This window comes from Pelodiscus sinensis, chromosome 1 (assembly GCF_049634645.1).
Source record: "Pelodiscus sinensis isolate JC-2024 chromosome 1, ASM4963464v1, whole genome shotgun sequence".
Taxonomy (NCBI): Eukaryota; Metazoa; Chordata; order Testudines; family Trionychidae; genus Pelodiscus; species Pelodiscus sinensis.
This window is the reverse complement of record NC_134711.1, coordinates 284,096,149-284,116,130: the sequence shown is the minus strand read 5'-3', so window position 1 is coordinate 284,116,130 and position 19,982 is coordinate 284,096,149. Positions and strand designations below refer to the sequence as shown.

The following is a 19,982-nucleotide window of genomic DNA, read 5'->3' as shown; positions in this document are numbered from 1 at the left end:
GATTAAAAAGAAAGTCTAACCCTTTGGATGGAACAAAATACTTCTTGTCCGCTTTTTTGTTGGTAGGTAGTATCGATGTTGGCATTTGCCAGATCTCCTCGGCTACTTCCATAATAGCATCATCTATCGGGAGGGCAATCCTTTGCTGCTGTTTAGGGTGTAAATTCTTGAACAGCTTATGCTGCTTCACCTGTGTCTCAGTAAGCTGTACCTCCTGGGATTGCGCAACACGTTTCAAGAGGTCCTCGAACTCGGAGGTCATTGGGAGGAGGCATCTCAGCCAGAGTTACCACTTCACCTGGCGAGGGGACAGATGAGCAAGCATTAGGAGACATATCTGGATCCGTGTCTGAGAGTTGACCGTCCTCCACGTCTGATAATTGAGACCGGGGAGCTGGAGAACATGAGGGTAACGCAGATCGAGGAGGAAAGTGCTTCTGAAGCTCAGCAAGCACTGAGCGTGGGCTGGTTGACCTACAGGAGCATGGTGATCTGCGGTAAGATCGCGACGACTATGATGAGATGATTCAGCGTAGTAGGGTCTATGATACTGGGTATAACGTTGGTCAGAACCTGCAGGTGACGAGCGTCTGGAGGACCTAACACTGCTGTGCCTGTAGTAATAAGCACTGCGTGGTGAACAGATCGGTGAACGTGAGCACCTTGAAGGGGATCGAGATGTAGAGCATCTGTGATGTGAGCAGCTCTGTTCTCTATGGTAATGGTGGAGAGACGACACACTGCAGCGATGATATTCCCCGTGACCCATTGTATGGTATGCAGAAGTAGAAAGGTGCGGAGATTGCTCTGGGGAGGGGGAGAGAGAAACCGCCTGGACATTTGATTTTGATGCTGCTTTAGTAGAAGTTGCTACTAGTTGTTCAGAGCATGCAGCCTGAGAGCCTGGGGGCTCAGGTGGCTGTAATGATGCAGGCACCTGGTCAATAATAGGCACCGGGGGTGCCAGTGGTGCTGAAGACAGCTCCTTGCACAGAGGAGTGATTGCAGGAATCTGAGGAGCCGGCACTGGGAGCATTAATGCCCATGCAACTGGCCCTTTAAGAAGCTCTTCTGTTTGCAGTGTCAGCAGCAGCCAGGAACGAGAAATGCCGGCCGGCTTTGAGGTAGATGCACGGGCTACCCTGGAGCCAGAGGTGCCTGGCTTCCCATCTGCGCTCACCCGCGATTGCAGGGCAACTGGCAGGGACCGAGCAGGAGAGGCTCTCTTCCTCTTTGGGGAAGTCAGAGGCGGGGAAGGAGCCTTCCGCTTTTCTGGTGTAGGGTCCAAGGCAGAGGAGCCAGTAACATTAGATGTCAAACAGAATCTCCTTCGGACGCCGCTCCCGTTCCTTGCGGGCTCTGGTACTTAGCTTAGCGCAGTGGTTGCATTTTTGAGGGATATGTGCCTGCCCGAGGAAGCAGACACAAGCAGAGTGCCTGTCGGAGACTGGCACTGACTCTGCACAAAGAGCATTTTTTAAACCCGGGGGAGCCCGGCATTTTGAGTCAGAGAGAAGTCAATTAGTGCCTCTATCTGTCTGGTCTCCTTTCACTTCTCTCTTGTTCCATTTTCGCTCTCTTCCCCCCCCCCTTTTTTTGAAGTCTGGTAACTAGTGAGGTTAGCAACAAACAGTAACTGAAAGACAGGGTCTATAACACTATAACATGAAGAAAAAAACTTCTCTGTTGATTCCATTTGTTTCCTTCCCTCTCCCCCTCCTCCCCCCCCCCCTTTTTTTTAAAAGAAGAACAAGCCCGTGAGCTAAGGGGCTGCAACAGTAGGAGAAACCAAAAGGGAAACACTATAACTATATACAACAAACTGTTTCTATAAAAAAAAAAAAAAAGAGCCAGAAGTATACAACTAACAACAAAGAGAGCCGAGACTACGGGCTAAAGCGGCAGGAGCAGGTGAAATGCACGTTAACAATTGTAAGCATAGAGAAATGGGTTATACTATATTAACTCTTCTCCCCCCCCCCCTTTTTTTTTTTTTTTTTTTAAAAACAGAGGAACGAAGTAATGAATAGCAGGCTAAAGAAATTGTTTAAGTCTTTCTTAAACCTCCCCTCAGGTATCACTCTGAGGAGATGAAGGAGCTCCGTCCACGACCCAAGGTGGATGAGAGGAAACTGGCGGTTGCCGGACGGTGCGCGGCAGATGAAAGGCACGAAACCAGCTCATGCACGCGCAGTCCAACCGAACACAGCTCTGGCAATCTCCGATTCACAGCGCTGGGACCAGCCCAACACCAGACGTGGAGCACCCATGGCAACTACCCGAAGAACAAGGTTTGTTAAGCCCTTCATAAATCTCTTAGTAACTGGATGGGCGAAGACTGAGTATTCGTCGATGGAGGGTCGAAAGGCCGTGATCGCAGCCAGATGGACTTTAACTGAAGGAAGTGTGAGACCCATGTGTTCGAGATGGAGAGCATATTCTAGGAGCCAGTGTAATAGGGCAGATAACGGATGTAGGTTGTTGCGAGAACACCACAAATGAAAACAATGCCACTTCTGAAGGTAAGTTGACCTAGTTGAACACCTGTATGTCAGAATACGCTTTACATCTTGGGAACAGGACATCTCCACTTATTGGAACCAATGAGGAGCCACGCCACCAGATGGAGGCAGTTGGGCTGAGAGTGTATCAAGCCCCCTGGTTCCGAGTCCTGATCGTACTGGTTGGGAAGATGAAATGGGGGGGGTATGGGGACAGTCGGAACAGGTACAGGAGCCACATTTGTCGTGACCAGAAAGGGGCTACGAGTATTACCGTGGCTTATCTCTGGTTACTTTCTCTAGAACTCAGAAGTAGAAGAGTTGGAGGAAAAGCATAAAGTGCCAGGTCCAATTGATTAGGAAGGCATCCCCTAGGGAACACGGTCCTATGCCCGCTCTGGAGCAATAGTGTTGACACTTTGTGTTGTGATGTGTAGCAAAAAGATCTATAAGAGGGGTTCCCCATCGTTTGAACATAAGTCGTATTACGTCCTGATGTAGCTCCCACTCATGTTGCTCCACAAAGTGTCTGTGGAGAGAATCCACTCTAATACCTTCCAGGAAGGGAAAGTATGTGGCTGTTATGACACTGTGGTGTACGCATCAGTTCCACAGCAGGATTGCTTCCATACAAAGGGAGTGGGACCATGCTCCTCCCTGTCTGTTTATATAGAATACCACGGTGGTATTGTCAGGGAGTATTTGTACTGTGTGCCTCTTGATCAATGAATGGAAATCCTTGCATGCATTGAGCGCTGCTCTGAGCTCCAGCACGTTGATGTGTTGGAGGGTCTCTGCCGCAGTTCATTTGCCCTGGGCGTGATGGTTCCCGAGGCATACACCCCATCCCAATAGGGATGCATCCATAGTATATGTGGTGCTTGCCAGGTACGTATACTGTGGCTATCTGGTGTTGTAGCTGCCGAAGATGTAATCAAGTGTGGGGCACTACGTATGTGGTAGCCGCCATGGGGGCCATAACGATCACCAGCATCTTTCTTGTACTGTGATGCAGAGGGTTAGTTTAGGGGTCGGAATGGTGTTTTACACTGTATTATTGTCCCCATGAAAAGCCTTCCAGATTTGATCAAATTATGACAGGGAAAAAAATATCCCCATTCATATGTGAGCTGTAGAGGCTCTCTCCTTAAAATTTCTGTGTTCCAATTATAATGTGTATGTTCCAACCAAGATATCACTGATGTTTTTCTCCGCTGCTCTAAATTGGCCACACTGAATTACATAGAGACAGTTAAGATCTTCCTCCTGCTCTGCCTTTCCCTTCTGAACACCCTTCTAGCCTAGGGAAAGAGGTACTGTACTGGGAACCAGTAGACTAAGTTCAAATCTCAATTCGTGTACTGACTGGTGGTGTTAATTCTATGTTGTTTGTACATAAGAACATAAGAACAGCTGTACTGGGTCAGACCAAAGGTCCTTCTAGCCCAGTATCCTGTCTACCGACAGTGGCCAGCACCAGGTGCCCCAGAGAGGGTGGACCGAAGACAACAATCAAGCGATTTGTCTCCTGCCATCTCTCTCCAGCCTCTGAAAAACAGAGGCCAAGGACACGATTTTATCTCCTGGCTAATAGCCTTTTATGGACCTAACCTCCATGAAATTATCTAGCTTCTCTTTAAACTCTATTATAGTCCTAGCCTTCACAGCCTCCTCTGGCAAGGAGTTCCACAGGTTGACTACACGCTGTGTGAAGAACTTTCTTTTATTCGTTTTAAACCTGCTATCCATTAATTTCATTTGGTATCCTCTAGTTCTTCTATTTAGAGAACTAATAAATAACTTTTCTTTATCGGCCCTCTCTACATCACTCATGATTTTATAGACCTCTATCATATCCCCCCTCAGTCTTCTCCTCTTTTCTAAACTGCAAAGTCCCAGTCGCTTTAACCTCTCCTCATATGGGACCCGCTCCAAACCTCTAATCATTTTAGTTGCCCTGTTCTGAACCCTTTCCAAGGCCAAAATATCTTTGAGGTGAGGAGACCACATCTGTATGCAGTATTCAAGATGTGGGCATACCATAGTTTTATACAGGGACAGTAAGATATTCTATGTCATTTTCTATCCCTTTCCTAATAATTCCTAGCAACCTATTTGCCTTTTTGACCGCCACTGCACACTGTGTGGAAGTTTTCAGAGAACTATCCATGATAACTCCAAGATCTTTCCTGATTTGTCGTAGCCAAATTAGCCCCCATCATATTGTACATATAGTTGGGGTTAGTTTTCCCGATGTGCATTACTTTACACTTATCCACATTAAATTTCATTTGCCATTTTGCTGTCCAATCACTGAGTTTGGCGAGATCTTCTTGGAGTCCCTCACAGTCTGCTTCTGTCTTGACTATCCTAAACAGTTTGGTATCATCAGCAAACTTTACCACCTCACTGATTACCCTTTTCTCCAGATCATTTATGAATAAGTTGAAAAGGATTGGTCCCAGGACTGACCCTTGGGGTACACCACTAGTTACCCCTCTCCAATCTGAAAATTTACCATTTATTCCTACTCTTTCTTTCCTGTCTTTTAACCAGTTCGCAATCCAAGAAAGGACCTTCCTTCTTATCCCATGGCCATGTAATTTACACAAGAGCCTTTGGTGAGGGACCTTGTCAAAGGCTTTCTGAAAATCCAAGTATACTATATCTACTGGATCCCTCTTATCCGCATGCTTGTTAACCCCTTCAAAGAACTCTAATAGATTAGTAAGACAGGATTTCCCTTTACAGAAACCATGTTGACTTTTGTCCAACAAATTATGTTCTTCTACATGCTTCACAATTTTATTCTTTACTATTGTTTCGACTAATTTGCCCGGTACTGAAGTTCGACTTACCGGTCTGTAATTGCCAGGATCGCCTCTAGAGCCCTTTTTAAATATTGGTGTCACATTGGCTACCTTCCAGTCATTAGGTACGGAAGCCGAATTAAAGGATAGGTTACAAACCACAGATAATAGTTCAGCAATTTCCCATTTTCTTTTAGAACCCTTGGATGAATGCCTTCCGATCCCGGAGATTTGTTAAATTAAGTTTTTCTATTTGTTCCAAAACCTCCTCTAATGACACTTCATTGTAGTGCTCATTATAAGCAAACACTGACTACATTAGGAGAGGAGGCAAATATTAGCTGATTGTGCATTAAGTAGTATCAGAGTTGACAATTCCTTGCATTCCTACTTACACTTTTTGGACTTTATCCCATTCTTCTTATGAATGTAAGTTTTAAAGTCAAAGATATTTTACTTTTCGCTATGAATGTCGAGTGATATTTGGATGTGATTTATAAGCCTATTTACAACTGAGCTTCAACCTTAAAAATTCTAATCCAGGGAGCTTTCTAATCCAGAGGCAGAGTTTCTAAAAAACTAACCAGAGATACAGATGAACAAAAGGCAGTGAGACCCCTTGTTGCTAACCTTTTATTCCATCTTCAACTGCAAATATATTTAGCATATAACAACTAAAATGTGCTTCACTTCTTCATGTGGTCTACCACTAGTTCATGAAGGGCACCCAACTACAGAAATGTGGTCACATCTTCCCATTCATATCTACAGCTATCCAAGTCAAGGACAAATAAAGCCATCTTTCTTATAAAAGGAAAAGAAAGGGCTTCAGGGGAAGACAGCCTACCTTCCTGTGTAGAGAGCCTTATACCTTTTTTTGAGACTTCTGAGGTTTCTTCCAGCCAGACATTTTTTCTCATCCAGTATTTCCTCACAGAGCCTCCATGTTTTTAGTTACACAGAAATAGGACACATGCGCTTCAATGGAATCAATACACCTGCAACACAATCGACGCAAACCTTGACTAATTGAAGGTCTTCACTCTTTGGATTCAATCTCGTGGATACAGAGTACCAATGACTGGTACCCAAAGAGTAGTTCTGAATATTGGTCACACAGATTAAAAAACTAGAATTTGTTTTAGTGTCTGATCTTTTTTTCCTCTTTTGCTTGGGAACAATAGGAGCAGATGGCAATGTTAAATTATGGTTTTGTAGTAAATTGAAAATGGAAATTCTTACATTTCAAGGTGCCACTTCTATTCAGAGTAATTTGCTTGCAACAAAATCACTCAGCTAAGAGCAAGTCTTAAGGCCTCAAATCCCACATTCAATATAATAGGACTACTAGACAGAATTTTTGCTTGGGAACACCAAAGAAAAAGCGCAGCTTTTAGGTCTTGCTAACTCAATGTAGTATTTAAACTAGTAGTCTTCGGGCATTCAGATACTATCATGTTGAAGATAATGTGTCTAGATACACGTCTGCTATTATGTCATTATTTTCATGAACACAAGCCTGATACAATTTTAGTATCCTCCAAACACAATGCTGTAGATTTCTGAAGCTAGTGGGTTGAATCGATATTGCTGAAATCTGGATAATAAGCTTAATTGCAGAGACATCTTCACAGCATCATTAAAAAGCCCTTCAACAGCTACAAAACCTTAAGAACCAAACAAATTGGAAAACTACAAAACAGCTGAATTATTATCCTAAAAACAGAAAGAACCCATCAACAAGTGCCTCATATTGAACTAAAAACATTCAAGATGCGTGTGCCTACTATGTATTATCATCTTCCTTTGCAAGTACTACCAGCAAACTCATTTTTGTAGTTACATGCATCAGTCATTACATATTTCTAGTACTTTCTCCAAAAAGCCATACACAATACAGTTTGGATCTGCCTGGTCCAGCATTCTCAGGACCTGACTGGTCCCAAACCATGAAATTTGCAGACCAAGGTATCATGGAATACTAGGATTGGAAGTGACCTCGAGAGGTCATCTAGTCCAGTGCTCCTATTGGGGATTTGCCGGTGAAGACAGGATTCTGGGGGCATGTGGCTTTGGTAGCTCCACCACCCACTGCAGCTACCCCACCCCAGCACACAGCACAGCCCCTCTTCACCCCTCAGGAATGCCCTGTTCTGGTGCCTTGCAGCCTCCTCCTCACATGCAGACAGCAGCCGCTGCTACTCGGAGGGGGAAGGGTGGCCAGAGCTCATGAGCAACTCTCGGACTGCGGCGTTTTAAAACTTCCACCTGCGTGGAACCCAGCTTGGGCTCTGCTGCCCGCCTCCCCTCAGGGTGCGCTCGGGCTCTGCTGCCCCCCAAGTGCTGCTGCTCTCCCCCTGCGCCCCTCCCCAGCCTGCTGGGAAAGTGGCAGAGTTTGATCTGGCGGGGAAGGTCGGGGTTTCTACTTCCTCCTCTCCCTCCCCCACTGCCCTCCCAGCAGGAAGCATGACCTGGTGCTACAGTTGCGCTGGGTTCCCCGCTGCATTGGCACATTCCCAGCTTGCTCTGACACCCTGCCCGAAGACCTCTCTTGTACCCTTCCTCCTGGCCTGCTACCCCTGCCCCAAGGCCTCCTCCTGGCTAGACCACTCTGACCCAAGCTTTCTCCTTTACTCTTCTTCCTGGCCAGGACATTGCAGATCATCTTTGTGATTTATACACAAACATCATGAAGTATTTTCCGACCATAAATTACAACAATTGCTTCAGCAGGCTGCCTGTGGGTCTGGTCCTGCGCTGCAACAGGCTGTTACCAGCTTGTTCCTGTGCTGCTGAGGCCACCCCAGACCTGGTCCCAGTGCCAGACTGCTGGGGACTGCTGCTTGCCCCATCCCGCTGCTTCAGCCCAGCCTGACTCCTGGATTGCCCTCTTGCCACTAGGTTACCAAGGCTCTCTGATCCAGGAACATCTGTGGTCCTGCTAGACCATGGATGTTGCTGGACCAGAGTGCCAGTTTTGGGAAGTGCAACCTTTAATACATCCTTAAAATGGTTGTCTGTGGATTCTCCATACAACAATGAAAACTTTATGGTTTTTACACACACACACACACACACACACACACACACACACACACACACACTCTAAAACCTGCACTATCCAGAACATTAAGCAGCACAATACTGTAGAAACTGGTTAAAAAAACCCAGCAGGCCCCACCTGCCATCTCCTCCTCCCACCAGGCCACATCCCACCCCCTCTCAGCTCATGCCCCCCCAAGCAGGACACATCCTGGCCCCCGCACAGCTCCCGTGCCCCCCACTTCCCGTAGGCCTCACATGGGCTCCCACCCCCTGCCCCTCAGATAATCAGAATTTTTAGGTTACCAGCACAGCCTAATCCCCAGGTGTGCGGAATAACACAGATTTTACTGTAACACTACCTGGAAGTGAAAATACTACAACAATTTCAATTCTATATGATGGAGACAGTTTTTTCACTCATTACTACACATTGCTGTTATAATCCAAACTGATACAAATTTGAGACTTTTGTTAAGTTATTTTCATGAAATAGCTAAATTCTTATTAATTCAGTACATTTTCTGACCAGAATATTAATGCAATAGCCAACTGAAATAAAATCTCACCTCTACAATGGACTGATGAAGATAGGAAATGGAGGGATTACAGAGAACAGAATAAAAAGAACCTTTTATTTGTTGTCTCCATAAATAAAAATAAAATATAAATGTACGGCTGAAAAAGACCTCAACAGGTTATCAAGTCCAGCCTTCTGTGCGGAGGCAGGACCAAGTAAATCTAAAAATTCCTGAAAGTATTTCTACAACCTGTTTTTTAAAAGCCCACAGTGATAGAGCTTCTACAAAAGCTCCCTTGGAAGCCTATTCCAGTAATTAATTACTCTTATAGTTAGAAAGAGTTTATTATTCAATATAAATCTCTTGTTGCAGCTTTAAACAATTACTTCTTGTCCTACTGTCAGTGGATATGGAGAACTAGTTTCAATTTACTTTATAATAGCCCATAACATATTGAAGACTTAACAGTTTTCAGTCCCCACTCAGTTTTCAAGATAAATATACCCAAGTTTAATGTTTCCTCATAGGTCAAGTTTTTTTAAACTTATTTTTGTTGCTCTCTTCTTGATTCTCTCCAATTTACCCACATCCTTCCTCAAGTGTGATGTCCAAAATTAGACACTATTTTTATCAGTGCTGAATAGAGCGAGACAATTACCTCCCATGTCTTACATACAACACTCTTATCAGTAAGTCTGTATAGAAAGGTTCATAGAATCATAGAACTGGAAGAGACCTCAGAAGGTCATCAAGTCCAACCCCCTGCTCTAGGCAGGACCAATTCCAACTAAATCAACCCGGCCAGGGCTTTGTCAAGCCGAGACTTAAACACCTCTAGGGATGGAGACTCCACTACTTCCCTAGGTAACCCATTCCAGTGCTTCACCACCCTCCGAGTGAAATAGTTTTTCCTAATATCCAACCTGGACCTCTCCCACCACAACTTGAGACCACTGCTCCTTGTTCTGCCATCTGTCACTACTGAGAACAGCCTCTCTCCATCCTTTTTGGAACCTCCCTTCAGGAAGTTGAAGGCTGCTATCAAATCCCCCCCTCATTCTTCACTTCTGCAGACTAAACAGACCCAAGTCCCTCAGCCTCTCCTCATAAGTCATATGCTCCAGCCCCCTAATCATTTTGGTTGCCCTCCGCTGGACCCTCTCCAATGCGTCCACATCCTTTTTGTAGTGGGGGGTCCAGAACTGGACACAATACTCCAGATGCGGCCTCACCAAAGCCTAATAAAGGGGAACGATGACATCTTTGGATCTGCTGGCAATGCTCCTCTTAATGCAACCTAATATGCCATTAGCCTTCTTGGCTACAAGGGCACACTGTTGACTCAGATCTAGCTTCTCATCCACTGTAACCCCCAGGTCCTTTTCTGCAGAACTACTACTTAACCGGTTGGTCCCCAGCCTGTAACTATGCTTGGGATTCTTCCATCCCAAATGCAAGACTACACTTGTCCTTGTTGAACCTCATCAGATTTCTTGTGGCCCAATCCTCCAATTTGTCTAAGTCATTCTGTACCCTATCTCTGCCCTTAAGCCTATCTACCTCTCCCCCACAACTTAGTGTCATCCGCAAACTTGCTGAGGGTGCAATCCATCCCCTCATCCAGATCATTAATAAAGATATTGAACAAAACCGGTCCTAGAACCGAACCTTGGGGCACTCCGCTAGAAACCGACCGCCATCCTTACATCGAGCCATTGATCACTACCCGCTGGGCCCAGCCTTCTAACCATCTTTCTATCCATCTTACCGTCCATTTATCCAATCCACAATCCCTTAACTTGCTGGCAAGAATATTGTGGAAGACCGTATCAAAAGCCTTGCTAAAGTCAAGGTATATAACATCCACTGACTTCCCCATGCCCACCGAGCCAGTTACCTCATCATAGAAGGTAATCAGATTGGTCTGGCACGACTTGCCCTTTGTGAATCCATACTGTCTATTCCTAATCACTTTCCTCTCATCCAAGTGCCTCAATATGGATTCCTTAAGGATCCCTTCCATGATTTTTCCAGGAACCGAGGTAAGACTGACTGGCCTATAGTTCCCTGGATCATCCTTCTTCCCTTTTTTGAAGATGGGCACTACATTTGCCTTTTTCCAGTCATCCGGGATTTCTCCTGATCTCCACGACTTTTCAAAGATAATAGCCAAAGGCTCCACAATGACATTTGCCAATTCCCTCAGTACCCTCGGATGCACTAAGTCCGGACCCATGGATTTATGTACGTTTAGCTTTTCTAAACAGTTCCTAACCTGTTCTTTACCCACCACGGGCTGTCCATCTTCATCCCATCTTGCATCACTTGGCGCAGAAGTCCAGGAGCCGAACTTGTCCGTGAATACAGAGGCAAAGAAAGCATTGAGTACTTCAGCTTTCCCCACATCATCTGTCACTAGGTTACCTCCTTCATCCATTAGGGGCCGCACACCTTCTCTGATCACCTTCTTCTTGTTAACATGCCTGTAGAAACCTTTCTTGTTATCCGTCACATCCTTAGCCAGTCGCAATTCCATTTGCGCTTTCGCCTTCCTGGTAACCCCCTGGCATTCTCGAGCTATACCTTTAAACTCCTCCCTGGTCATTTGTTCAAGTTTCCACTCTTTGTAAGCTTCCTTTTTGTGCTTAAGTTCACCAAGGATTTCCCCTGTAAGCCAGTCCCGGTCTCCTACCATGTTTGCCTCTCTTGCTACGCGTCGGGATGGTTTCTTTCTGTGCCTTCAATAAGGCTTCTTTAAAATACTGCCAGCTGTCCTGGTCTCCTTTCCCCTTCATGTTAACATCCCAGGGGATTCTGTCCATCAGATCTCAGAGGGAGTCAAAATCTGCTTTTTTGAAGTCCAAGGTGTGTAATTTACTACTCTCTTCTCTTCCTTTGGTCAGGATCCTGAAATCTACCATCTCATGATCACTGCTTCCCAGGTTGTCACCCACCTCCACTTCCCCTATTAGTTCCTCCCTGTTTGTGAGTAGAAGGTCAAGCTGCGCACGGCCCCTGGTCAGATCCTTCAGCACCTGTGTCAAGAAGTTATCCCCAACATTCTCCAAAAACTTCCTGGATTGCCTGTGTACTGCCGTATAGGTTTCCCAGCAAATGTCAGGGTGATTAAAGTTCCCCATAAGAACCAGGGCCTGCGATCTGGAAGCTTTGCTCAGTTGTCCGAAGAAAGCCTCATCTACCTCATCCACCTGATTCCGTGGCCTGCAGCAAACACCAACCACAACATCAATGCTGTTGTTTGCTCCTTTAAACTTAACCCATAGACTCTCAACAGGTTTTTCTCCCTCTTTATACTGGAGTTCAGAGCAATCGTAGTGCTCTCTTACATATAGTGCAACTCCTCCTCCTTTTCTCCCCTGCCTGTTGTTCCTGAACAGTCTATACCCTTCCATGACAGCGCTCCAGTCATGCAAGTCATCCCACCAAGTCTCTGTTATCCCAATTAAATCATATTTCTTGGTCTGGGCCAGTGCCTCCAGTTCTTCCTGTTTGTTGCCCAGGCTTCTCGCATTAGTGTACGAACACTTCAGGTAACCAGCTGATCGTCCTATCTTCTTCATTCGAAACATGGGTTCTCCTTTCTTGCCCCTTCCTCTCTACATTTCTTCCCGGTATCTGACTTTCCCACTCCCCTCAGGGTTTTGGTCACCGTCCCCCGACGAACCTAGTTTAAAGCCCTCCTCACTAGGTTTGCAAGCCTGCCCGCGAAGATGCTCCTTCCTCTCTTCATTAGGTGGATCCCATCTCTTCCTAACAATCCTTGCGCCCGGAACAGAGTCCCATGGTCAAAGAAACCAAAGCCCTCTCTGCGATGCCATCTGCGCAACCACGCATTTACGTCCTCAATTCGACAATCCCTGCCCAGTCCTTTCCCTTCAACAGGAAGGATGGAGGAGAATACCACTTGCACTCCAAATTCTTGGATCCTTCTTCCTAGTGCTACATAATCCGCAGTAACACGCTCAAGATCATTCTTGGCCATATCATTAGTTCCCACGTGGAGAAGCAGGAAGGGGTAGCGATCCAAAGGTTTGATCAGCTTGGTAAGCCTCTCAGTGACATCATGAATGCGAGCTCCCGGTAAGCAGCACCCCTCTCGAGATTCCAGGTCCGGATGGCAGAGGGATGGCTCAGTCCCTCTTAGAAGGGACTCCCTGACCACCACCACCCGTCGTTTCCTTTTGGGCGTGGTGGCCATGGAACCCCCATCCGTAGGACTACGCATCCCATGCCGTCCAGTAGATCGTGTTCCCCTCTGGTTTCTTCCTTGTGAGGTCCCTTCCAGAGCTTTCAGCACTGCAGAGCCTGTGGAGAGAGCTTGAAAGCGATTGCTTATCTCTATAGCATCGGGGGATTCCTGTGCTGGCCTTTTTCCCCTTCTAGAAGTTACATGCTGCCAGTTCTCTTCTTGGTCACATACTGCCCTCTCTGGCTCTTCTGCCTGCCATGCTTGAAGGATTAAATGCTGCCTTCTAACGAGGAAGTCTTCATCCTCTCTGATCAAGCGTAGGGTCGACACTTGGGCCTCCAGTCCTCTAATTTTTTCTTCCAAAATGTCGACCAGCTTGCATTTGGTGCAGATGAAATCCGTTCTTTCTTCCAGGAGGAAGACAAACATGGCACACGCTGTGCAGGTAACAACAGCAGACCCATCACCAACCATCGCTGCTGTCCTGGAAAAGGGATTTAAAAAGAAAGGCAATAGAACCTCCCGCCCTTCCCAACTCCCTCTCAAAACACGCTGTTAGCAATCACCTGTTCGCAAGCTCCTTGGTCGCTTGCCCACTGCCTTATAAAGCCGCTCAGCCAATCAGCAGAGGCTTCTAGAATTCAAACTTTAATTAGAAGCCAACAGTTTCCACCTGCCAATCACAGGTTATTTGTTTGGTCAGTAAGGCCAGTAGTGGTCTGGGTCTCTGACTCTAGGCTGCTTTTTCAGTTCAGTGTTCTGGACCCTCTGGATGGTGTCCAAGCTAATCTAGCTCCCTTGATGCACCTTCTTGTCCTGCTCATCCGGAGCTTCGGATAGGGGAATGAGGGGCAAAGTCTGGGTGTAAAAGGACTGATTCTCTCATCAGATGTTACAAAGTATCCTACTGCACTCCTCATACCAATGGGTCTTTCACAGTGCTGTGTTCTGCAGATGCTTCGCAAGGTTAGTAAAGAGCGCCTATGATGACTGAAGTCATAATTTGCCAAAAATTTCTCTGTGTGGCATATTCACATCTTTTACATGATACTTCACACACAGAATCTGACACAGAGTAGAAGTATATTTTCCCCTAGTACAACTCTTTGTAGCCATTACAGGGTAATTTCATACAATCAACCAACCACCTTCTATTACAAACCAATGTCAATTTTAATTTTTTCCTAGAATAATGAATTAGAGGCCTTGTGCCTCTATTAAACCAAGTGTCCATAAGCAATTCACAATACCACTCTCCAATATGAAGAAAAATTGATTTTACCAGACAGATCACTCCCCCTCAAATCATAAGTAATATTCCTTCCTATCCCAAACTTCATTACTTCACTTATAATTTAAAAATAGTTAACATTTTTATTCACACTGAAATTAGAGCTAATTTTCTTGTTTCAAAATCCTTTAAAATTTGCTACTTCCATATTCCAACATATATAAGCGACAATGAAATGTAAAAACAAAAAACTTGAATAAACCAGTTTTTTCCCCTGGAAAGAGTGGGAGAAAAATAAGTAAAATCCTGTGTTCCTATACCAAGCTAGTTACGTCTGATAACTGTCCCTCTCTGCCAACTTACTTAAGAGGAACTAACCAATAATTTTACATGCAATCTTAAGTTTTGATACTATGTTCACAACATGGGGGGGCAAGAAAATTTCTCCCATAAAGCTTTCCACAGTGGAAGCACTAACTAGCCCTTTCTCCTCACCTTTCCATCTATGATTACACACTGGCCTACTCTGAGCATTTCCCAGTCCACCTAATATTGCCATCTTTGGTGAAGCACTTGCTATTACAATTCTTGTCATCCATATCAGTATTCCTGAAATCCCCCAGCTCTTGCATTGTCCAGACAGTTGCAAAAAAATCAAGCGGGTAAAACCTTTTTGCTTGGTTATAGCTTAAAAAACAAAAACTCAATGTGATTTAAAAATTTTAAAGTAACTTATGACCAATTTTTCAACATGCATTAACATTCTATATTGTAGACAATAGTTTTTGTTATACATGCTATACAAAATTTTAAAATCCTAGCAACCAAGGAGATTCAGTATAATGTTATTTCAGATCAGAGGATGGACCTGCACCCTCGGGACCTGACCAGTGCCCAACTGGAGAATTTGCAGAAGCACCGGAGATCAGTATTGTCTAGCAGTACAGGCAGTCCCCGGGTTATGTACAAGATAGGGACTGTAGATTTGTTCTTAAGTTGAATTTGTATGTAAGTCGGAACTGGTACATATTGTAGGGGAAACTCTAGCCAAACATTTCTCCAGAGCTCAGTTTTATTCTCCCACACCTCACTTCCCTCAGTCCTTTATTCTCAAGCTGAGGTGTCTGCTGAGAAAAGCCGCTCCATATCTCTCTGGTCTGCTGGGAGGGGGGGGGCGCTAGCTTCGCATCTCCCTAGTCTGCTGGGGGGAAGCAGCTAGTGTGGGGTTGCCTCACCCCGTTTGTAAGTAAGGATCCGATGTAAGTCGGAGCCATGTAACCCAGGGACTGCCTGTATTACCAACATTTCCACAGCTTCCTGGGCTTTTAGAAGAAATTTAGGGGTAAATTAGAGCTGAACAACAGCACAGAGTACTGAGAGCCAGGACTGGTGGCTGTAAACAAACTTCATGGAACAATGGGAAACTTGGCCACAGTCTTGATAAGTGGACATCCAGCTAACTAAAATAATGCCGGACTACGGATGTTGCCAGATGAGAGTGTGCTGACTAGAGGGTCAACCTTGCAAGAAAGAATAAATATTGTACTCGAGTCATCCCAGCTATACAATGGACTGTTTATCAAGAGTCAACGTAATACCCAGCATTTTTACTAATTTTTTTTTTTTGGGGGGGGGGGGGGGGAGGCGGGAGTGGGTATTACAAATTAGGCTGATTAGAGGTGAATCAATATTCTCTCCCTCCCCCCAATATTCTGGCAGTATCCCTTTAATTTGATAAATCGTGACAAACTAGGTAAGACTTGCCCAATATATACATACACACACTACACCACTTCAACCCTTTAAAACCAAGAACTAATCATGGAAAAACAGTTTTAGTACAAAACATAACACCTCAATCTTTTGGACATAAGAACGGCCATAATAAGAGACCGAAGATCCATCTAGACAGTATGCTGTCTTCTGACAGTGGCCAATGCCAGATACCCCAGAGGGAATGACCAGAACAGGTAATCGTCAGGTGATCCTCCTCATCACCCACTCCAAGCTTCTGACAAACAGAGGCTAGGGACATCATTCCTACCCATCCTGATAAATAGCCATTGATGAACCTAGACACCATGAATTTAGCTATTTGTTTTTTGAACCCTGATCAAAAGAGACCTGTTGAAATGTAAAACAGGTTGGACATTTCCTATTTGGCACCCTCAGGAACGGACCCATCCCAAATTAGGGAATTTGCCAGACCCGAAAAGGTTCCCTGACACACAGCTGGTGAACTCTGCCAGCTCAAGGGGAGGACAGAACCTCTCTAGCCTCTGCCAGGCTGCCTGCTGGTTGCTGGCCCTGCTGCCGCTGCCTCCCCAGCTCCAGCAGCCCACACTGTCAAAAGCTGCCATAAGGTCTGGCCCAATGCTGCCACAGGCTCTGGCCCCACGCTGCTGCAAGTTGTCACAGGCTCCAGCCGCGCACTGCTGCGGGCTGCCACAAGGTTCAGGGTCCAGTCCTAGCCCCATGGCAGCCTGTGGACTTGGGCTCCGCTTCCATGGACTGCCCAGAGATCTGGCCCCAGCCCACGCTGCCACAGGTTGTAACCAACCCAATCCTGTGTGGTCAGGGGCTACCCCGAACCAGTCCCAATGCTGCACACTGTTGGGGGCTTCTGCCAACTCCAGCCCCATTGCTACAGAATGCTGTCACCAGCCCTGTCCCGCTGCTTCAGCCCAGCCCCTCCTGGATTGCTCTCCTGCCACTAAGGCTGCCAAGATTCTCTGATCCATGAACATCCATGGTCCTGCCAGACCATGGATGCAGCAGAACTAAAGAATTCTGGTTTTGGGAGGTGCAACCTGTACTACACAAGCTTTAGACAGACTGACATATGGAACAAATATCTGTAGCATATACTACGACTTAACTGCAATTCAAAACTGTTAACAGTTGACACTAAAACCTGATAAAATATTAGACATAATAAACCACAGGTTGAAATAACCCTAACACATTTGCATCTCAGAACAAATAATACGGTTTAGTAGATAAGTCTTCTTTTATCCTTGGCTTTTCAAACTTCTGTACATGTTTATAGCTCATTCTTCAAATGTCAAAATAATCAAATTTAATACAGATATATTCATATTACTGTGTGATGAGTGATCACCTTGTAATTCTATAGTGAAAGCAGCATACTAAGTACAAAGTAGGAAATGTTGAATTACAACCATTTATAAATTGCAGGAAAATCTATAACATTTACATATTTTAGAAGAGATTACATGAAAATTGAATAAATATTAAAAGTTACCTTTCCTGTATTGTTATATAAAGATTTCAAAGTGGTAAACAAAGGTGGGCAGCCTTTACTGAAGTTAACCCGCAGGAACTTATCCATTAGCTCTCTAAATGTTTCACCTAGAAACAAAAGCATAATTGGTTGTATTTTAATGTTTGAGTACTGTATATTGGTTAGTGATTATATTTATACAACTATGGATTACCACCAACAACCTAATGACTCTACAGCAGGGCTACTCAACACGCGGCCTGAAGAGTCACATGCGGCCGACAGCCCATTTGTTTGCGGCCCGCAGGTGGGAGCTAAAACAAAAAAGTAGTCAATATAATGATCTTCTGTTGATGTACGTTTTAGTAGTTAAATTTCTGGATTGTCATTGCTCATTAAAAGTGCTGTCATATGAGTGGAAATCAGGTAAATATTGCATTTTATTAATATCAGCAAGAATAGACTTAAATGGAGCCTGCATGTTGTGTAGTCTTGCCGTCTTCTTTGTATTCATGCCCATCAGTGTGAAAGAAGCTATTTGCATATATTTGCCCCCAAGGCTTCCAAAGGTGAGTAGCCCTGCTCTACAGAGAAAAGCATTCTAATGTTTTGATTTCTTTCCTGGGTGCATGTGTGGTGTTTTTTTTAAGAGAGAAAACAGAAGTGTCATATTCTCCCCTAAAGAAATGTTTATGCTTAGGAAACTAATATGTGGCTAAGACTTTCTACATTAAAATCAATTGTAGAAATTGAAACTGATAAGACTGTTTCATAAGTCAGCGTTCCCACATCTTTTAGCAAAATATTGTGGGAGAAAGTTACCGAAATACTTAGTTATCTGAATGTATTTGTGGACACAACTGCAGTACCTGTGCTATCACATCTTTCTATTAGCAGAGTCAAGATTTCTGTGAAAACGTAAAGGAAATTAACTAACAAGCAAATCAAACTTTATAGCACTGACATCTGATGGTTAATGCTTCATAGAAAAACACAAAAATTAGAGCAATGACAATTCCTTGTTTGTAACAAAAAGGCATGAAAGGGTAACCCAGTGAAAAGCAGTCTGGCTCTGATCCATTTGTGAATTATATTTTGTTCATTCCAAGTATTGCTTAAGAATGAGGCAAACTAATTGTTATTACCACACCCATTCCCATGTAAATGAATACATTCAACAGTACAATGATAAAGTATTCCAGAACACATCCACATTGAAATTTATGAAATTAACTGAAAATTATCCCTAGTAATTAATAGGCAAATGAGGTTTTTTTAATTTTCATGTTTGTCCTATTTATGGGAATAAAACATTTAATCTGAAAACATGATAAATAGTAAATCATCATGTAGCTGCTCAAAATCAATTTGCAAGATGAGCTACTTAAAAATCAAGCAGAACATAAAGATAACTATGCCCCAGAAAAGAATTAGTTAAAGTGGGATTTAAGTGAGCCACGAACAGCAGCCTTTAATTTTTGGCTCAATCTATTGTGAAGCAATGATAATTTTGAAGCTGCATATCAAGGAGAGGAATATGTAGATTTCAGGAATAAAAGGAAAAAAAATAAGGGACTATACTCAAGCTGGCCCCAGTGCTTCAAGGGATGACCACACTGAGCTAAACACTCAAACTGATCTTAAATTGTATTAATCTGAAGATCATTTGCTGTCTCTCCCAATTTTCAGTGTTAGGAAATCTTTGAAGTAGAAACTTCAGATTTCTTATTTTTACCATTTTTGTAGCATTACAAATATCTCTCTTACAGATTTTACATAAACTATGTTCCAGTTATGGCCTGCCCAAATGCTCAAACTAAATGCATTTTTCTCTTTTTGGACTACAGTGGATATAGTCTAGACAACAACCAGAGCACATCTGTATCAGAGCTAACAGACTATTGTAGCTTGATAACAGTGGCATTGGCTAGCCACCCAAGTACAATTCGTGTGGGACTGAAGAGGATCTTTGCTACACAGTTATATTTAGTGAGTTCAGTCACAGGTATGATCATATGTACTCTCCCGGTAGCAGTGTAGATGTATCCTGTATATCAAGGCCATTCAAGAAGCAAGGAAAGAACAGAAAAACATTGTTAATATGCATCTCATTGATCGATTCTTTAGTCCTCAGGGCAGTGTAAATCAGAAGTTCAACACTACTGGGACCTCCAGAAGCTAATTTTACAATAAAACAGAAGAGTCTACAATGCTGTGGTACATATCTGAGCTACATAAAGGGTCCTCCATGAAAATTACAGCCATATGGAAGCAGAGTTGAAAAGATTTAAGTTCATACAAGAGACAGACAAATTCACCAGGTAACATATCTGGTGTTTGGTTTCTATGATTATACAGTGAGAATTCTTATAGCTCTTAGAGCAGGGTTATTCAACATGTGGTCTGTGGGCTGCATGCGGCCC

The 19,982-nt window shown here is 44.2% G+C and overlaps 1 protein-coding gene across 7 annotated transcripts in view; it reads right to left on the bottom strand.

Moving 5' to 3' along the window:
- The window catches only part of NAA16 (N-alpha-acetyltransferase 16, NatA auxiliary subunit), a 107,613-nt gene that overhangs the window by 34,979 nt on the left and 52,652 nt on the right, over positions 1–19,982 (bottom strand). For 6 of the 7 annotated variants that reach the window (XM_006124387.4, XM_006124386.4, XM_075918938.1 and 3 more), the window contains one exon: positions 17,581–17,687. In XM_006124387.4, the coding sequence (XP_006124449.2) occupies positions 17,581–17,687 (107 nt within the window). Of the gene's footprint in view, positions 1–6,158; positions 6,310–17,580; positions 17,688–19,982 lie in introns of all 7 variants that reach the window. The other variant, XR_001368356.3, reaches the window with a different exon arrangement.